The sequence below is a fragment of the Dendrobates tinctorius genome, unplaced genomic scaffold, assembly GCF_039654945.1.
Source record: "Dendrobates tinctorius isolate UK_male_01 unplaced genomic scaffold, ASM3965494v1 ptg000062l, whole genome shotgun sequence".
Lineage (NCBI taxonomy): Eukaryota > Metazoa > Chordata > Amphibia > Anura > Dendrobatidae > Dendrobates > Dendrobates tinctorius.
In genome coordinates this window covers 16,493,411-16,513,442 of record NW_027361730.1, presented here as the reverse complement: position 1 = coordinate 16,513,442, position 20,032 = coordinate 16,493,411, and the positions used below count along the sequence as shown (strand labels likewise).

The window sequence follows — 20,032 nt, the reverse complement described above, 5'->3', positions numbered from 1 at the left end:
CCCAGTGCTTGATACCAGCTGTCATAAAACCCAATTACCATTATCCCAGTTCTAGGGAAATTAGAAAGAACCTTGCAAAGCGCCAGAATAGGCACATCTAATGTTATGCTCTAATTTTGGAGTGTCTGCAGGTTTGTATTTTTAGGCTGGGTAGGTAAAAATAACAATGGACCTTCCCAGCCTGATAATATATGCCCGAAGCACTGTGCTTTACCTTGGCTGGTTATCAAGAATAGGGGGGGATCCCATTTTTTGGGGTTAAACCAGGCTAAAAACACCTGCGTAAATGCACTTACGGCGTATGTGCTTTTTTTTAAACTGCGGATTTACTTAATCTAATATCAGTCTGTAGGCCATCCATAAAAGTGGAGTAATACTCCTAAAACATTGTTCCCAGCAGCGACCTGGGAGTCACAGATGCGTCCAGGCAGTTTTCTCATGCTGTTTCCATTCCATTTGATCTGTTTCCATCCATTTTCCTGCAAACACTCCCCCCCAGTCCTCGTGCTGGGATATTCTGGAAAAATACATGCGTATCCCATTGACTTCTATTATACTCGAGTACCGAGCACTTGAGGATTTTAGTGCTCACTCATCGCTATTTGTAATAGGAGCTGCAAAACACTTGCTTTGCTCCATTGCACGATTAGTTTTTATGATTTTTGATATTCTGTGTTCAGCTACATAAATGTAAACTTTTATTCTCTGTTTCAATGTATAGAGAAAAATCTGAGACCGCGAGCTGTGGTATGATAAAAATTAGTAAAAAAAAGTATGTGAGTAATTAATAATAATCTTTATATAGCGCTAACATATTCCACAGCGCTTTACAGTTTGCACACATTATCATCAGTGTCGCCATTGGAGGTCACAATCTAAATTCCCTATCAGTATGTCTTTGGAATGTGGGAGGAAACCCACACAAACACAGGGAGAACAAACAAACTCCTTGCAGATGTTGTCCTTGGGGGGATTACGAACCCAGGACTCCAGTGCTGCAATACTGCAGTGCTAGCCACTGAGCCACCATGCTGCAATTGCATAAAACATAAAAACAAGTAAAGCAGACTAAACTCAACTTACCTTTTATAAATGTTGGAGCTCGTTCTGCTCCATAGACTGTAACAGGAACTATTCCCAGCTGACTTTTCCCCTTGACAATAACATACAGGAGTCCTCCCCAGACATTGGATATCACAACCTTCTCATTCACGACATCCTTTTTATTCACAACCACTGGGGCACGACATAGTTCTTTTGCTGAGCTCAGGTCATCAGAATGGCAGCCAACCTGTACCTACAATACATTCCAAAGCTATATATGTGAATAAAAGTACTGCACCTATCGCTGATTTACAGTCTGTAACATACATTTATACTAATTTATGGTTTATATGTTGCTGATCAGTGCTGAAAATGGAAAAGTATAATAGGTCACTATGTTTAGGTAGTAATCAGATTATTTTGATCACCCATTGGTATATTCACAAACGGCACAACACTATGCAGATAAATCCATGAACTAAAGAGCGGCAACTGTGTTAATACCTTAAAATGTACCTTTTATTTTAACCAATTAAAACACAGCAAACAAACTCTAATAACACCGAAAACCGTATAATGGTATACTAGGGCAAACCATGTTAAGGCCTAGATAACCCTAATGCTCCCTAGTTCACCCCTACCTTACCGCGGAGGTTGGCGCCCTAACTTGAGCGCAAATTGGGACCCCGCTCACTGATGGATACCCGTAGATTCTCCCTATGATTCCCTGTTAACAGATGTGAAATGAAGCATCAAAAGTACCCAGATACCACACCTGATTCTTTCAGTAGTTATATAACTCACAAGGGTATCCAGTACACAATACAAGAAACAAGGTAATGGGGGTAGTGAGAGATAGGAAGGAGGTAAGGGGTAGGGAGCTTTAAATTGAAATAGAATCTAAAGGTAAGAGTACAGTTTCCCAGGGTAAGACCAGTTGTCCAAGATTAACAACAAACCTATAGAGCCTGTCACCTTAATATCATTTACATAACCAAAAACAAATATTCTACAAGAATATATTGATTGTCAGATATCCAAAGAAAAGCAATTTTAATCACTTTGGGGATTGCCGATGGGGTTTGAAATATCATAACTTACCCTCCAATATCCCTAAATCAATTGTCCCTACCTAGCCACCGAGGTTGGCATCCTAATCTTGTACGCAAAGTGGTGGCCCTACTCAACAATGGCTTATCCTCATTTCCCCAGGATACTCTCCCTTCCAACAATCTGTCTGATCACAGAAGAAATATCTGGAAACTAATGATGATGGTAGGGGGGAGGGACAAGTAAAGGGATGATGGGTTATCTTATTGAGACGATAATGCAATATTACAAACCCCAATTGAAGGGACATAAAAGACGAGGTGTCTGGGCAGTCAGATGGATGGATATGATAGAATGGGGAAAGATAGGTTTGCACAGTTTAGATAGGTGTCAGTTACTACAGTGGGGAAACAGCTGAGAAAGTGTAGTGGACGTGCAGTAACTTGGATTGACCATTAGAGGGCAGGGAGGAGTGTGAGCGAAGGACTTGACATCAGCTTAGGGCTTAGGAAACCATTGGTTATGGGGGGCGGAGTTACAGGGAACCCGGAATGGTATAAATACTGAAGGAGGGTTCCAGAAGGTTCCTGTCCCAAGGGGGAGCTTGAGTGAAAGGAGGACTGCGACAGTTTGTGCACTCTGAGGAAAACCAAACCAGGGGGACTGAGGAGAGAGAACGTCAGGGGGGTGGTCCTGACAGGAAAATACCACAGTATAGACAAGGCACCGAGGTAAAGCATACCGTATTGAAAGAGGGAGATGACTGTTCAGGAAAAGTACTGTTGGTTTACGGGCCTAAGGCGGCCACAGTGACAGATCTGACAGGAGCGTCAAAGAGTGAAGAGGGGCCGGTACGTATATGTACGTCCCCGGTGTAAAGTACGGTGTGCGGGAAACGGCTCTGGAAACAGAGAGCCGATAAGTGAAGTGAAGTCAAGTGAGGTAAAGTGTATTGAAGTGCGGTGTACTGCGGAGGCCGTCAGGTGGACGGTGAAGAGAATAAAACTTGGACCTGTTGTACCCGATATCTGCCTCCATCGTGTCTCTGTTACATCTCTGCGCGGCAAGAGAGGGACCACCCCCCCGTCCGGCCCACCGACCCTACATTTGGCGTAGTCGGCAGGATCGCCACCGCTAATACGTCATCTTTTGCGGCAGACCTGCCCCAAGAAATGGAAAGAGACTCAGACTATACTGCTTGGATTACAAATACCTGTGGAATACAAATTACCCACCTGTGGATTACAATTTGGGAGCGCTGTGGCGTATCTGCATCACCAGCAGAAGATCCGGGGAGGTACCAGAACTGGTGCAAGATGGCGGTGATGCTTCAGCGCAGAGGAGAGGTCCAGGTGTTCACAGTTGTTCAGAATGGACTGGGACCCCCTCCAAGGTACCCCAAAGAGAAGCGGTATGTGCCCGGAGAACAACGCTTCTATATATTGGACCCTGACAGGTGGGTGGAGAGGCCTGCTGACGCCCCGCCCCACAGAGGGAGTGACACAGAAGAAAAGCTTGGGTGCGGCTGCTTGGCGCCATTCGATTGCTGCCCACCGGACGGTATGAGACACTGCAGATATTGGGGCATCGGCCGCCTGGAGTGGCAATGGCGGTGGGAGACTGAGCTGCGCCAGAAGACGTCATCCTCAGGTCCACGGGCAGGAAGCGGAGCCTGTGCGGAACCGGTGCGGAACCAGAAGGAGCGGCCGCCATTGATACCGGCAGAGAACTTCCCCACGGAGAACCTGAGCCTGGAGGCTGGGCCCGCTGAACAACGAGTTGAGGAGCGGAGACTGCGGGAGGAGCCGCGTGGTGACGTGACGAAGGCCGCAGCGCCGGGGAAGGTGAGAGTCCCCTCGGCCCTGCTGATGGCTTCACAAGCGGCCCCCACCATTCTGTCGTGGCACGCAGCCTCCAGAGTATCGGAGGGTCTGGCCGCGGAGGGCTCTATGGTGTACGCGGAGTTGAGCGAGGCCCCGGCCCACGTCCCTGAGTCATCCCACCCGGAGTCATCAGCGCGGAGCTCAGTTACACAAGACGCGGCTGTGCTTCCCCGGCCTGTTACAGTTCCATCACGAGAACTGACCGTCACCCCGGCTCTGTTGGAGGTTTTGGATGCGGCCTACCCGGCGGCCGCGGCTGTGACGGCGCTAGAACCGGCTGCGGCCTGCTTGGCGGGCCCTGTGACTCAGTCCCCCGGAAACACGGCTGCTCCCATCCGCCACCCGGCCCCAGCGGCTGCTGGGCCGCAGATATCATCGGCCGCCTCTGCCCCGCACTCTTTTTTGGCAAAGTCCCACCCACTGGACTCTGGGACTGGCGCAGCACCCTCCGTTTGGGTAGCGGAGGTGATCAAGCAGAAGAAGGTCCGGGAGCAGGAGGTATGGAGCCTGCTCCACTCAAAGGGGGAGGCTGGCATGGTGGTGGAAAGGTCTCGGGGAGGGCTGGTGTATACCAACGTTGAGAGGGGGTACGGTTTTATCCGTGACAAAACTGGCCAAAAGGTGTATGTGAATGTAGCCTCCATACGTCATGGCCGGGCTCTGAAAGAAGGGGACTTCGTCTCCTACTATAAAGAATACTGCCCCCGCGGATATTATGCGGTGGCAGTACTGGCAGAGCCCGAGCAAAGCGACCCCCCGTGAAAAGGACTTATATGGACACTCTCGGTTCCCCCCAGAAGTTCCACGTCTGTGGAGCCCTCACCTCTGACCACTAAGAGTGGGAAAGACAGTCAGGAGTTTGATGCACCATTATGCAGGTCCTATGGACAACTACGCTGAGAAAGAATTTTGTTGGTGTTATCTGTTATTTTGTTTTCTCTCTTTCTATCTTTCTCTTCTCTGTGTCCCTAGTAAAGAAAAATGTGCGAAAATATGTTTGCCTGACAAAGCGGGGATATGAAGAAACGAGAGAGTGTCCAGGTCCAAGGAAGGGGGGAGGAGAACTTGTGATGTTTTACTGTTGTATGTTGAGTTTTGAAGCAATAAGAAAATGAAAAAAAATATATAAAAATGGGGTACTTGTGATGTTGTACAGTTATTTTGTTGTATAATATGCACAAGTAAATGCAACAGGTCCGGGTAAGAGAAGGTCTGAGGGACCAAAGGGAAGTGTAAGATCCGAAAGGGGTCTATGTGTGGAGAAGGTCTGGGAGACCGAGATGCCGACCATGACATGTAACTGAAAGAAAGGTAAAAGAGATGGAAGACATGTGAAAGAATGCCATCCTAGGTCAGGTCCCCGACACCATGGATACCCCGGAAGGAGGAAGGTGGACACCGGCAATGATCTGGTAGGTGTGAGGCCTCAATCATGGCATACCAGACAGTGGAAGGTGACAGTAGGGGAGAGTAGGGGAAGGTACATGCCATAGAGAGAAAATGGGTGTACCTAGCCCAATTTGGAAGATGTTGTCATGAGGCGTGCGCGCTGGCGAGTAGCAGTATTCTGCTCGGAGCATGGTGCTCCCAGTTTGGTTCGGCCCCTGCAGGTAGTGGGTTTGGCCCAACAGCTGGTCCGACAACAGAGTGTAGGTGAAGCTTCAGAACGACAAAGGCAGGGATTACAATTGTCGAGGACGACAATAGACAAAGGAAGGGAGAGTGTAGGGAAGGTGACCTGATGGATGGACGGATATGTTAGAATGGGGAAAGTTAGGTTTGCACAGTTTAGATAGGTGTCAGTTAATACAGTGGGGAAACAGTTGAGAAAGTGTAGTGGACGTGCAGTAACTTGGGTTGACCATTAGAGGGCAGGGAGGAGTGTGAGCAAAGGACTTGACATCAGCTTAGGGCTTAGGAAACCGTTGGTCATGGGGGCGGAGTTACAGGGAACCGGGAATGGTATAAATACTGAAGGAGGGTTCCAGAAGGTTCCAGTCCCCAGGGGGAGCTCGAGTGACAGGAGGACTGCGACAGTTTGTGCACTCTGAGGAAAACCAAACCAGGGGGACTGAGGAGAGAGAACGTCAGGGGGGTGGTCCTGACAGGAAGATACCGCAGTAGAGAGGAGGCACCGAGGTAAAGCATACCGTATTGAAAGAGGGAGATGACTGTTCAGGAAAAGTACTGTTGGTTTACGGGCCTAAGGCGGCCACAGTGACAGATCTGACAGGAGCATCAAAGAGTGAAGAGGGGCCGGTACGTATATGTACGTCCCTGATGTAAAGTACGGTGTGCGGGAAACGGCTCTGGAAGCGGAGAGCCGATAAGTGATGTGAAGTCAAGTGAGGTAAAGTGTATTGAAGTGCGGTGTACTGCGGAGGCCGTCAGGTGGACGGCAAAGAGAATAAAACTTGGACCTGTTGTACCCGATATCTGCCTCCATCGTGTCTCTGTTACATCTCTGCGCGGTAAGAGAGGGACCACCCCCCAGTCCGGCCCATTGACCCTACAACGGCTCCTTAGCCTGAAGTCACAATGCATAGAAGCAGTCAGTCAAGCAGGACTAGGTGGCGCGGGACGTGGAATGTACATTAATTAATGTACATTCCTTTTATGTAATATTAACTGTTTTGGTCAAATTCCTAGTACAATGACCAGTTCCAGGAAAGATCTACTTTTTATTTGCAGAACCGTTTTCCATCTATCATTATTGACCCTTTTATTTTTTTCAAATTGGGAAACACACAAAATGTGCAGTTACCTGGAGACCTTTTTCCACAGCTGAGACTGGAAATATGAATGTTACAGATCTTTCGGGAGGCAGATAGAGTCCCGTGCTTCTCCATGCATCTTTACCTGGATGTAAAATAGGGTAATTTTTTTCTCTCTGTAATATAATGTATGCAAGCACACATATATACAGTTCTGGCAAAAATGAAGAGACCACTGCACAGTTTTATAAAAATCTTCATGTCTGACAGCCATTCTATTCCAGTGTCAGTTGAATAGCAACCAGAGGACATCTCATTCTATTTACCGTATATACTTGCGTATAAGCTGAGATTTTCAGCCCATTTTTTGGGGCTGAAAGTCCCCCTCTTGGCTTATACGCGAGTCATATACGCAAGGGGATCGGCGGGGGAGGGGGAGCGGGGGTGTCAGATCATACTGACCCCCTGACGCATCTCTGCAGCCCCCCTGCTTCTCCCGGTCTCAGGCTCCTTCCTTCAGCGGCACGTGGTACCACTCATTAAAGTCATGAATATGCGCATATTCATGTCTTTAATGAGTGGTACCACGTGACCGCTAAAGAAAGGAAGGGAGACCATGGAGAAGCGGGGCTGCAGAGACGGCGCCAGGAGGGGTTAAGTATATACGATATTCACCTGTCCTGGGTCCATCGCTGCTCGCCGCTGTCTCCCGGGTCCTCTGTCAGTAACGTTCAGACAGCAGAGGGCGCGATGACGTAGCAGCGATGGACCCCATAAAAGAAGAAGGGAGAAGGGAGGCAGTGGACCACAGCACCCATCGGACCAAGACCGGTCCGCCCCTGGGTGAGTATAATCTAAGTCCTTTTTCTTATCTTTCAGGTTACATTGGGGGCTTATCTACAGCATTACAGGATGCTGTAGATAAGCCCCTGATGTCGGTGCTGGCAGCTGATAGGTGAAAAATAGGGTGACAGATTCCCTTTAAGCTTTAATTAGCCTGCAAAATGTTAACTATATTTTTTGTTATTACTGCTAGGCATAAAAAGATACTTTACCTTCATTTGTAGCATCAATCTGTACTGTTACAACATCTGTATCAGCGCATTGGAAATTACATAACTTTGGATCATCCAGACAGCTCACTTCAAAGGCCAAGCTCATGATGAAAGCATCTATGGAGGAGTTTTTCACTGGATTCTCTTTACTAACATTAGGTAAAGTACATCCGTGTACCAAATCGGCAAGCTCTTTTTTTATTGATGAAATTAGTGGACTTGCTGGCAACTTTAAAAAATTTGCCACATCATTTCTGAACTGGATTAACCAAGAGCTCAAGGGTGGTTTTGGCTCTGCCCCACTCTTAACATCTCTTAAGAGTTGATACAATGCTCTGAGAAATTTATATGTGTAAGCTGCTGTTTGAGGATCCAATGCTCGATACACTTTTCGCTGAATTGTCCTGGATAGAATGGTGATTCCAAATTTGTTAATGATCTTATTGCCAGGATATTGAGAAACCACATCTGGATTTGAGTAGGACCAGTACCAAGCTTGTCCACCAATAAGAAGACTTCCTCCTTCTGCCACAAACTGCTGAATTTTTTCTCCCTCATTATCATTGTACGCTCCACAACAATACACACTGAGTTCTGGATCCAAATCAGATATTACATAAGGTAAGCCTTCATTCTCTAAGACTTCAGAAAGGACTTTCAAACTTTTATTAACACCGATCTTTCCATTTCTACCTGTGCCTAACCAAGATAATGCGTTCATGAAAAAAGTCTTAAGTTCAGGTTTATCGAAATATGATTCATGACCCTCAACAACAACTCGTCCCCTGCCATAAAACGCGGCACCAGCAAAGCACTGAAAGTCATCAGTCATTCCAACTGGAAATGTCAGCGGTCCATGAAGTAAAATTTCTGAAGGAATACTTGGTCCCATGAGGTCCAAATTGGTTACATCTTGCAGAAAAGTATTTTGTTCTGCTGAAAAGTCCACACTGTAAATAGAGAATCATTACAAAGAACAGCACATTTAACACATTTTTCTGAAAAATTTCAACCAAAGTAATGTATTGAGTATATAAACATGTTCCAATCTTGAGTGAGCAGTCCATTTTATTTGATTTTTTTTTTTTAATTTATTGACTTACAACATATTTGCAGGTATTTAGGTATAGAGGATGCCGACGCAGCACTACCACCAAAACCCTGGTGCCTAACAAGTTCCATAAGCCCATCTGCTACATAAAAATTTACTAGTGATATAATTGGAATATGGTATATGAGGAGCTCAGCTGCATATTTTACTTTGGGACCCAGGATCTCTAAGCAAGAATCTGAATTACAAAAATGATTATTCAAAGCATCAATAAATCTAGAAATGAATGATAACAAAGTGATACATAGTAACATACATAGTTTTGAAGGCTGAAGGAAGACCTTATGTCCATCTAGTTCAGCCTATTTTTAGTGCAGCTGTTCTGCATTGTTGATCCTGGGGAAGGCAAAAAACCCACAGAGTAGAAGCCAATTTTCTCCATAGGGAAAATAATTCCTTCTCCTAAGCTGGGTCAACCATCTACCTATAATATTATGTTATTCGTAACCTTTCATTCCTTCCATTCCTTTCTTAAATTCATTCAGTGAGTTGGCCATCACCACTTCCTCAGGAAGAGAATTCCAGAGCCTCACTGCTCTTACCGTGAAGAACCCTCTTCTATGCTGGTGCAGAAATTGTCTTTCCTCCAAACGAAGAGAATGCCCCCTTGTTCTTGTCACAGTCTTTGGTACAAACAGTTCATTGGAGAGATCTCTGTATTGCCCTCTGATATACTTGTACATATATATTAGGTCTCCCCTAAGTCTTCTCTTTTCTAGAGAAAATAGACCTAATTTTGATAACCTTTCTGGGTATTGTAGTGAACCAACTCCATTTATCATTTTAGTAGCCCGCCTTTGAACCCTTTCAAGTTCAGTAATGTCTTTCTTTTGCACCGGCGTCCAAAATTGCACACAATACTCTAAGTGTGGTCTGACGAGTGATTTGTACAGAGGGAGAATTATGTTTTTATCTCGTGTCCCCAGACCTCTTCTAATGCATCCCATGATCCTATTTGCTTTGGTGGCAGCTGCCTGACACTGGGCACTCCAATTTAGCTTCTTATTGACTAAGATGCCTAAGTCTTTTTCCATGTCTGATTTCCCCAGCAGTTTCCCATTTAGTAAGTAATTGTAGCATCTGTTTCTCCTTCCCATGTGCATAACCTTTCACTTATCTGTGTTAAACCTCATTTGCCATTTTTCAGCCCAATTCTCCAATTTACTCAAATCTGTCTGTAGTTGCAAACTGTCCTCCTTTGTGTTAACTACCTTACATAGTTTTGTATCATCTGCAAATACTGATGTTTTACTGTGTAAGCCATCCACTAGATCATTAATAAATATATTAAATAGTAGGGGGCCCAATACAGAATCCTGATAAATATAGATCACCTTTGTTTGTAGTTTTATTTGCTTTTTTTTAGGAACATGGATCTCTTCTATTTTTGGCATATAAATGTTTGAAGTGTAGAACTTATTGGAAGGGTTGAGTATAGCTATGTTGAGTTGTACAGCAGACATAGTTGGGTGCTCCTGTTGCAGCCAGCTTCTCACATCCAGATGCAAGTTTTTAAAATGGATCAGGCACATGGCTGAGCTCCTGATATATACAGACATTTCTTTTTTCTACTACAATATACACTAAATGGCCACTTTATTAGAGTCATCTATCTATTAGAAGGTTGTTCTTCATTTGTTTTTCAAAACTCTGTAGAACTAGGGTCTGTGAAACCAAGGAATGCAAAAAAAACTCATGATCTTCTTTCTAGAAAAAGTTCATAACTATAAGAGTCTTGTAGAAACTAAAGTAATTCCAGCAGGAACCAGATCCAAGAATTTATACAAATAGTCATTTAAATCCACAAATACATCTCACTAATCACCATTTGTGAGGTTAAAATGTCTGGCAGACACATTTCAGGTACATGTCCTTAATCATTGCACTAGACCGATTAAGATACAGCGTGTTTTGTCATATCCTGACATACCAGCTAACTTGATAGGACCAATTCCTGAGGAGACCCAAAGAAAAGGTCAGGTATAATTAAACCAGGTCTTACTCATAATGATAGATCAGGTCTTGCCTGACGTTCATACCTGGTGATGATCATGTTTTAGGTATGCACATCCACCATGTTTCTCTGTTAATTTTTTTTTCTTATGTTCACCTCCTCTATGAGGTTGCTTAATGTTATGTATACGCCACTAGGTTCAGATAGGGGCGGAAAAGGTCTCAAGAATTCTTTGGAACTCAGGGGGAACCGTTACTCAGGGTGACCATCTACTGCAGCTTCCTCAGGCACAAGATGGATCCACTTGCTCACACAGATACAACTAATAGAGGCCTCATGAACACGAACAGTGTAGTTTAATGTCACAGCACATTCAGTACAATTCAAGCCTCTTAAGCACAGGCTTTATAATAGTACAGCTGCTTCTTAGAGGCACATTGACTAACAGTCTCTTTTGTTAGCACAGTTCAGCATAGATCAAGACTTTATAAAAAAAGGCACAGCAGTACACAGCATTTCTGCTAGCACAGTGAGATGGAGGAGGGGGAAGGGTTTGCTGAGGGAAATTATCCCTGTAACACAACTTCTTATCATACTTATCTTCCTGCTCCTGATAGACTTTCTCAAGTCGCAGTATAGGGGTCGCCCAGCTCCACTCTGTAATGGAATCCTGTGTCCCTATGGTTCACTTGCCTGACCATATTTAAGAGACAGATTATACACAACTCATGACTTTTGGCTGCTGCCAGAATGTAAACAAGTTTCCCACAATCCCTCTGGGGCTCTACTAACTACTCCCTGCCTCTTGTGACTGTGCTAACCCCTCTAGTTGCTGGATGCTTTTGAAGCAACAGCAATTAGCACTATTTCTGCATGTCCCATTAACCCTTTGTAGTCTAAAGGGAGGAGCATCACCATTATGCACTGTTGCAAAATGCTTTGATGCTGCAGAGATTTTAAAAATTAATTTATTCACTGCATCTGACAAGTGTCTCCTTATCCTGATTTTTAACCCCTTCACCCCCAAGGGTGGTTTGCACGTTCATGACCGGGCCAATTTTTACAATTCTGACCACTGTACCTTTATGAGGTCATAACTCTGGAACGCTTCCATGGATCCCAGTGATTCTGACATTGTTTTCTCGTGACATATTGTACTTCATGTTAGTGGTAAAATTTCATTCAAATAACTTGCGTTTATTTGTGAGAAAAATGGAAATTTGGCGAAAATTTTGAAAATTTCACAATTTTCCAACTTTGAATTTTTATGCCCTTAAATCACAGAGATACGGCACACAAAAAGCTTGATAACTAACATTTCCCACATGTTTACTTTACATCAGCACAATTTTGGAACCAAAATTTTTTTTTGTTAGGAAGTTATAAGGGTTAAAAGTTGACCAGCGATTTCTCATTTTTACAACACCATTTTATTTTTAGGACCACATCACATTTGAAGCCACTTTGAGGGGTCTATATGATAGAAAATACCCAAAAGTGACACCATTCTAAAAACTGCACCCCTTAAAGTGCTCAAAACCACATTCAAGAAGTTTATTAACCCTTTAGGTGCGTCACAGGAATTTTTTTGAATATTTAAAAAAAAATGAACATCTAACTTTTTTTCATAAAAAAAATACTTCAGGTTCAATTTTTTTTATTTTACCAAGGGTAACAGGAGAAATTGGACTGCAAAAGTTATTGTGCAATTTGTCCTGAGTACGCAGATACCTGATATGTGAGGGGGAACCACTGTTTCGGTGCATGGCAGAGCTCAGAATGGAAGGAGCGCCGTTTGACTTTTTCAATGCAAAATTGGCTGGAATTCAGATTGGACGCCGTGTCACGTTTGGAGAGTCCATGATGTACCTAAACAGTGGAAACCCCCTACAAGTGACCCCATTTTGGAAACTAGACCCCCCAAGGAACTTATCTAGATATGTGGTGAGAACTTTGAACCCACAAGGGCTTTACAGAAGTTTATAACGTACAGCGGTACAATTAAAAAATCATATTTTTTCCACAAAAATGATCTTTTCACCCCAATTTTTATTTTCCCAAGGGTAACAGGACCCTAAAAGTTATTGTGCAATTTGTCCTGAGTACGCTGATACCCCACATGTGGGGGTAAACCACTATTTGGGCGCATGGCAGAGCTCGGAAGGGAAGCAGTGCCATTTGACGTTTTTGGCTGGAATTGAGATCGGACACCATGTTGCGTTTGGAAAACCCCTGATGTACCAAAACAATGGAAACCCCCCACAAATGACACCATTTTGGAAACTAGACCCCCTAAGGAACTTATCTAGATGTGTGGTGAGAACTTTGAACCCCCATGGGCTTCACAGAAGTTTATAACATAAAGCCATACAATTAAAAAATCATATTTTTTCCACAAAAATGATCTTTTCACCCTCAATTCTTATTTTTCCAAGGGTAACAGGACCCTAAAAGTTATTGTGCAATTTGTCCTGAGTACGCTGATACCCCACATGTGGGGGTAAACCACTATTTGGGCGCATGGCAGAGCTCGGAAGGGAAGCAGCGCCATTTAACGTTTTTGGCTGGAATTGAGATCGGACACCATGTCGCGTTTGGAAAACCCCTGATGTACCAAAACAGTGGAAACCCCCCACAAATGACACCATTTTGGAAACTAGACCCCCTAAGGAACTTATCTAGATGTGTGGTGAGAACTTTGAACCCCCATGGGCTTCACAGAAGTTTATAACATAAAGCCATACAATTAAAAAATCATATTCTTTCCACAAAAATGATCTTTTCACCCTCAATTCTTATTTTTCCAAGGGTAACAGGACCGTAAAAGTTATTGTGCAATTTGTCCTGAGTATGCTGATACCCCACATGTGGGGGTAAACCACTATTTGGGCGCATGGCAGAGCTCGGAAGGGAAGCAGCGCCATTTGACGTTTTTGGCTGGAATTGAGATCGGACATCATGTCGCGTTTGGAAAACTCCTGATGTACCAAAACAGTGGAAACCCCCCACAAATGACACCATTTTGGAAACTAGACCCCCTAAGGAACTTATCTAGATGTGTGGTGAGCACTTTGACCCCCCCAGTGCTTCACAGAAGTTTATAATGCCCGGGCGTAAAAATAAAAAATTCGTATTTTTTCCACAAACATGATCTTTTAGTCACCATTTTTTTATTTTCCCAAGGGTACCAGGAGAAATTGGACCCCAAAAGTTGTTGTCCAATTTGTCCTGAGTATGCTGATACCCCATATGTGGGAGAAAACTACTGTATGGGCACACGTCGGGGCTCGGAAGGGAAGTAGTGACGTTTTGGAATGCAGACTTTGATGGAATGGTCTGCGGGTGTCATGTTGCCTTTGGAGAGCCCCTAATGTACCTAAACAGTGGAAACCCCCCACAAATGACACCATTTTGTAAACTAGACCCCCCAAGGAACTTATCTAGATGTGTGGTGAGCACTTTGAAGCCCCCAGTGCTTCACAGAAGTTTATAACGCCCGGGCGTGAAAATAAAAAATTCGTATTTTTTCCACAAACATGACCTTTTAGTCACCATTTTTTTATTTTCCCAAGGGTACCAGGAGAAATTGGACCCCAAAAGTTGTTGTCCAATTTGTCCTGAGTATGCTGATACCCCATATGTGGGAGAAAACTACTGTATGGGCACATGTCGGGGCTCGGAAGGGAAGTAGTGACGTTTTGGAATGCAGACTTTGATGGAATGGTCTGCGGGTGTCATGTTGCCTTTGGAGAGCCCCTAATGTACCTAAACAGTGGAAACCCCCCACAAGTGACCCCATTTTGAAAACTAGACCCACTAAGGAACTTATCTAGATGTGAGGTGAGCACTTTGAACCCCCAAGAGCTTCACAGAAGTTTATAATGCCAGGGCATGAAAATAAAAAAATCGTATTTTTTCCAGAAACATGATCAATTAGTCCCCAATTTTTTCATTTTCCCAAGGGTAACAGGAGAAATTGGACCCCCAAAAGTTGTTGTCCAATTTGGCCTGAGTACGCTGACACCCCATATGTGGGAGAAAACTACTGTATGGACACACGTCGGGGCTCGTAAGGGAAGCAGTGACGTTTTGGAATGCAGACTTTGATGGAATGGTCTGCGGGTGTCATGTGCGTTTGGAGAGTCCCTGATGTACCTAAACTATTGGAACTCCCCACAAGTGACCCCATTTTGGACACTAGACCCCCCACGGAACTTATCTAGATGTGTGGTGAGCACTTTGAACCCCCAAGTGCTTCACAGAAGTTTATAACACTCGGACGTGAAAATAAAAAAATCATTTTTTTCCACAAAAATGATATTTTTGCCCCCAATTTTTTATTTTCCTAAGGGTAACAGGAGAAATTGGACCCCAAAAATTGTTTTGCAATTTGTCCTGAGTAGGTTGATACCCTACATGTGGGGTAAAACACTGTTTGGGCGCATGGCAGAGCTTGGAAGGGAAGGAGCACCATTTGACTTTTTTAACTCAGAATTGGCTGGAATTGAGATCAGACGCCATGTTGCATTTGGAGAGCCCCTGATGTGCCCAAACAGTGGAAACCCCCCAATTATAACTCCAACCCTAACCCCAACACACCCCTAACCCTAATCTGAGCCCTAACCCTAGCCCTAACCCTAGCCCTAACCCTAACCCTAGCCCTAACCCTAGCCCTAACCCTAGCCCTAACCCTAACCCTAGCCCTAACCCTAGCCCTAACCCTAACCCTAACGGGAAAATGGAGATAAATACTTTTTTTTTAATTTTATTATTTTTCCCTAACTAAGGGGGTGATAACGGGGGGTTTGATTTACTATTTATGGCGGTTTTTATATTTGCCAGCTGTCGCACGCTAAAAGACGCTTTTTATTGTAAAAATAGTTTTTGCATCACCACATATTGAGAGCTATAATTTTTCCGTATTTTGACCCACCGAGTCATGTGAGGTCTTATTTTTTGCGGGATGCGTTGACGTTTTTATTGGTACCATTTTTGGGCACGTGACATTTTTTGATCGCTTTTTATTCCTATTTTTGGGACACAGAATGAACAAAAACCAGCGTTTCATGAATTTCTTTTGGGGGGGTGCGTTTACACTGTTCCGCGTGCGGTAAAATTGATAAAGCGGTTTTATTCTTCGGGTCAGTACGGTTACAGCGATACCTCATTTATGTCATTTTTTTATGTTTTTGTCGGTTTTATGCAATGAAAACTATTTTATATTTATAAATAATTATTTTTGCATCACTTTATTCTGCGAGCTATAACTTTTTTATTTTTTCGCTGATGATGCTGTGTGGTGGCTCGTTTTTTGCGGGACAAGGTGATGTTTTCAGCGGTACCATGGATATTTATATGCGTCTTTTTGATCGCGCGTTATTACACTTTTTGTTTGGCGGTATGATAATAAATCATTATTTTTTGCTTCGTTTTTTATTTTTATTTTTTAAGGGGTTCGCTAAAGGGGTTAACTAATGGGACAGTTTTATAGGGCGGGTCTTTACGGATGCGGCGATACCTAATATGTGTACTTTTATTGTTTTTTTTTTTATTATTTCCAAAAAATGGATTTATTGGGGGAATATTTTTTTTTTTTCTCTAATTTATTTGGCGATTTTTTTTTAATTATTTTAACACTTTTTTTTTTTTTTTTTTTTACTTTATTAAATAGTCCCAAGTGGGACATCACTGTCCTGTGACAGATCGCTGATCTGTCACATCACAGATCACTGTGACAGATCAGCGATCTGACACAGGCACTGCAGAAGGCTTCCTCATGCCTGCGCTTTGCAGGCACTGAGGAAGCCAGCTTCCTCAGGCCCCCGAAGGCCCCCGTCGCCATCTTGGATTCGGGGGCCTGGAGGAAAGGAGCCCCCCGCAGCAGCGCTGCACATTGCGCTGCCGTGGGGGGCTCAGGGAAGCACGGAGGGAGCCCCCTCCCTGCCGATGCTTCCCTTTAACCCCCGGTACACCCCGATCATGTTTGATCGCGGTGTGCAAGGGGTTAACGTGTCGGGGGCGGTCCGTGACCGCCCCTGACACATTGTGCCGGGTGTCAGCTGGTCGCGCTAGACGTGCTATCCCGTCCATGGGCATAGGGGCCCGGGTCCCATGGACGGGATAGTACGTCTCATGTCAGGAAGGGGTTAAAGAGGCTGGTAGTGCAGCCCATATATTGTAAATTACAATGGGTACAGGTAATTAAATAAACAATATCTGAGCTATTGCAATTAGTGTACGTGTATATGTGGCGCCCCTGAGGTTTCAGTCACCACAGAGGTACTGCACCTTCTCCTAAGGTGTAGTGCCCTACCATCCAGGTAAGGTGGGAACTCCTTCCACATTCCAACACCTGCACCCACACACAGGATAGTTCAGCAGGGACCCATCCAGGCTTTATGCTGGAAAGGTCATAGGGTGCCTTTTGTGGTCCCTGGCTTCATAACACAAGAGGTGCTGGGGAGGCAGGTGGAGTTAGATATAAAAGAGAGGGAAGGTGTAGGATTTCAGGTCAGTCTGACAGAAGGTCAGTCTGGGGTGAGTCCCAGAGAGAGAGCAGGCTGACAGCAGGTCAGCCTGAGAGAAGCTCAAGGAGGAGGAAGGCAGTCAGTCAGGAGAGGCTGAGGACTGGTCTTAGTGGAACGAGCTCCCTAGAGAATGAAGAGAAGGAGAAAGAGACGTAGACTGAAGACTACAGATTCCATAAGAGAGATAGAACAGAACGGAACGAAGGAGAATAGAAGGACGGTGGGAAGCAGGTTGAGAAAGAGAGAGAACCCTTCCAGTCCAGAAAGCGCAAAGGCCGGGGCCCGGTCCCCGAGGTTGATTGGATCTTTATGTCCGGCAACAGACACCGGAGGAGTAGTGAGCCGCTAACGCCTTGCTCCCATCATAGACTTGGGACACAACAGCAACTGAATAGAGAGCCGGGATGCAGAGTGGAGTCCCCGAAGCAGGCTACAGCTGTCTGTCATACAAGTAAAGACTAGGAACACCTAGAGAGAGGCATTCCAGGGTGACTGAGTACTGGAGTGCTTTACACCAAAAGGCGCATTGGAGGAGTCGTTCAGTAAGGTACATGTTGGCGGAGTGTGGAAGGGAGAATCCTATCCTGACCTGGAGAACACAGTAGGGAGGCAGGCAGTTGTGTGAACTGCAAACAGTGAGTAAAGCTTTGGAACCGCATACTCGGGTGTCCTCCAGTTATTCCAGCACCACACCTGTGTACCAGCCTCCATACAGTGTGTATTCTTGCCTTTAAACCTCAGGGCATTTTTTTGTGCTGCTGCCGTGCTGCGTTCACATAATCAGAGTAAATAGTACGCATGCACGGTACTGCACAACTGACACGCAGCCAGCACCGCTGTCTTGTGTGGTGTCTGGGGTGCGTATTCTTGCCTTAAACCTCAGGGCAGTTTTTTTGTGCTGCTGCCATGCTGTGTTCACATTGAATAGCTCGCAAGGTACTGCACAACTGATAAGCAGCCAGCATCGCTGTCTTGTGTGGTGTCTGGGGTGCATATTCTTGCCTTAAACCTCAGGGCAATTTTTTAGTGGCAGTACTGCTGTCTTGTGTGGTAACTGGAGTGCGTAATCTCACCTTAAACCTCAGGACATTTTTTTTCTGCTGCTGCGATACTGTTTGTAAAACACAAAGCAGTACTAGGCTGTAGTGCTACCTTCCACAAAGCACTAACTGCTCCTTGTTCCCCAATATCTGCACCTAAACATCTGCAGCTATGGCAGAAAAATCCAAAATTCCTAAAAAGGCTGTTGTGAAGGGACAGGGACGTGGACGTGGGGTCGTTGGTGCCCAACAAGGCACAGAGTCTGGGAGATTGAAGAAGGTTGATGCATCTAGTTTCCTGGCGAAATTTCCCAGTCTGGAACATAAATGGGCCTGGAAGCCAGAAGAACAAGAGCAGATACTGTCTTGGATGACTGATAAGGCCTCCATGAAATGTTCTAGCAGCACCCAATCGTCCATGACAAAACAGTCTACTGTCCATACAGATAACGCTGGGTCATCCTATTCTCAACCTGTTCCTAGTTCACCACCTGGTCAGGAGTCACAGGAAACATTTGACCCTAACCTTGGTCACTCCGAGGATCTGTTTGGTCCATTTTCTTTCTTTGCCTCTGGCCTCTCACCGTGCGACATTGAAGAGGAACGTGAGAGGGTATCGTCTGTTGAAGATGGCCAAATATTTGAAACCCCACGTCCAGAAGAAAGCCACTTTCATCCACGTGATATACCAGGTGAAGAGGTGGAGGCTGATGGTGATGACACACAGTTGCCATCTGTCCAGTCGCCAATATCAACACGGAAGGAGAATGATATGTATGACGAGGTGGTCGATGATGAGACCACCGATCCGACCTGGGCCGTTGGTACGCATAGCCAGCACAGCAGCACAGAGGATGAAGGCGGATACGTAGCACCAACAAAGGCACCAAGGGCTATTGGTTTGAGCAGAGTGCAAAGTGTGTCAACTGTTGCCAAGAGCAATCCCTCCTCGCTCCAAGTCAAGGCAAGGGTGCGTTCAGCTGCTGTCTGGAAATTTTTTTCCGATAGTCCTTCTGAACCAAATGTTGTTATCTGTAGCATCTGCCATAGGAAGCCGAGCAGGGGCCAGGGCAAAGGCAACCAAAGCACCACCAGTATGCGGAAACACATGGCAACCAAGCACCATAGTCGGTGGGCTGAACAATAGGGTTCCAAATCAGTGTCTGCGACTGCTGGTCAAACCACTGCCATGTCGCCTGTGATATGGCCTCACCAGTCTGCTGGGCAGGAAGCAGGTGATCATCATACCTCTTGCTCACAAGCTGCGGTTGCACAGACACAGGCCACAACGAGCTCATCCACTTGTTTGTCCCAGGAAAGCGTCCAATTGTCCGTGCCCCAGATGTATGAAAGGAGGCGTAAATACCAAGCCACGCACCCACAAGCACAAATACTGAACGCGCCCATTGCCAAGTTGCTAGCCGTGGAGATGTTGAAATTTAGGCTTGTGGGGACACAGTCTTTCCGTGATCTTTTGGCTGTGGCTGCCCCACGATACTTGGTTCCCAGCTGGCACTATTTTTCCCAGTGTGCTGTCCCCGCGTTACACCAGCACGTCTTAAACAATCTAAAGCATGCTCTCACTAACGTCGTAACTGGGAAGGTCCATCTTACAACAGACACGTGGACAAGTACTTGTGGCCAGGGACAATAC

The 20,032-nt window shown here is 45.2% G+C and overlaps 1 protein-coding gene across 3 annotated transcripts in view; it reads right to left on the bottom strand.

Annotated features, from left to right (window-relative positions):
* Window positions 1-20,032, bottom strand: part of LOC141092952 (TRPM8 channel-associated factor homolog) — a 168,347-nt gene that overhangs the window by 99,535 nt on the left and 48,780 nt on the right. For all 3 annotated transcript variants that reach the window (XM_073579330.1, XM_073579331.1, XM_073579329.1), the window contains 3 exons: window positions 7,747-8,696; window positions 6,742-6,836; window positions 1,084-1,297 (listed from right to left, as the gene is read on the bottom strand). In XM_073579330.1, coding sequence (XP_073435431.1) covers window positions 1,084-1,297; window positions 6,742-6,836; window positions 7,747-8,696 — 1,259 coding nt within the window. The remainder of the gene's footprint in view (window positions 1-1,083; window positions 1,298-6,741; window positions 6,837-7,746; window positions 8,697-20,032) is intronic.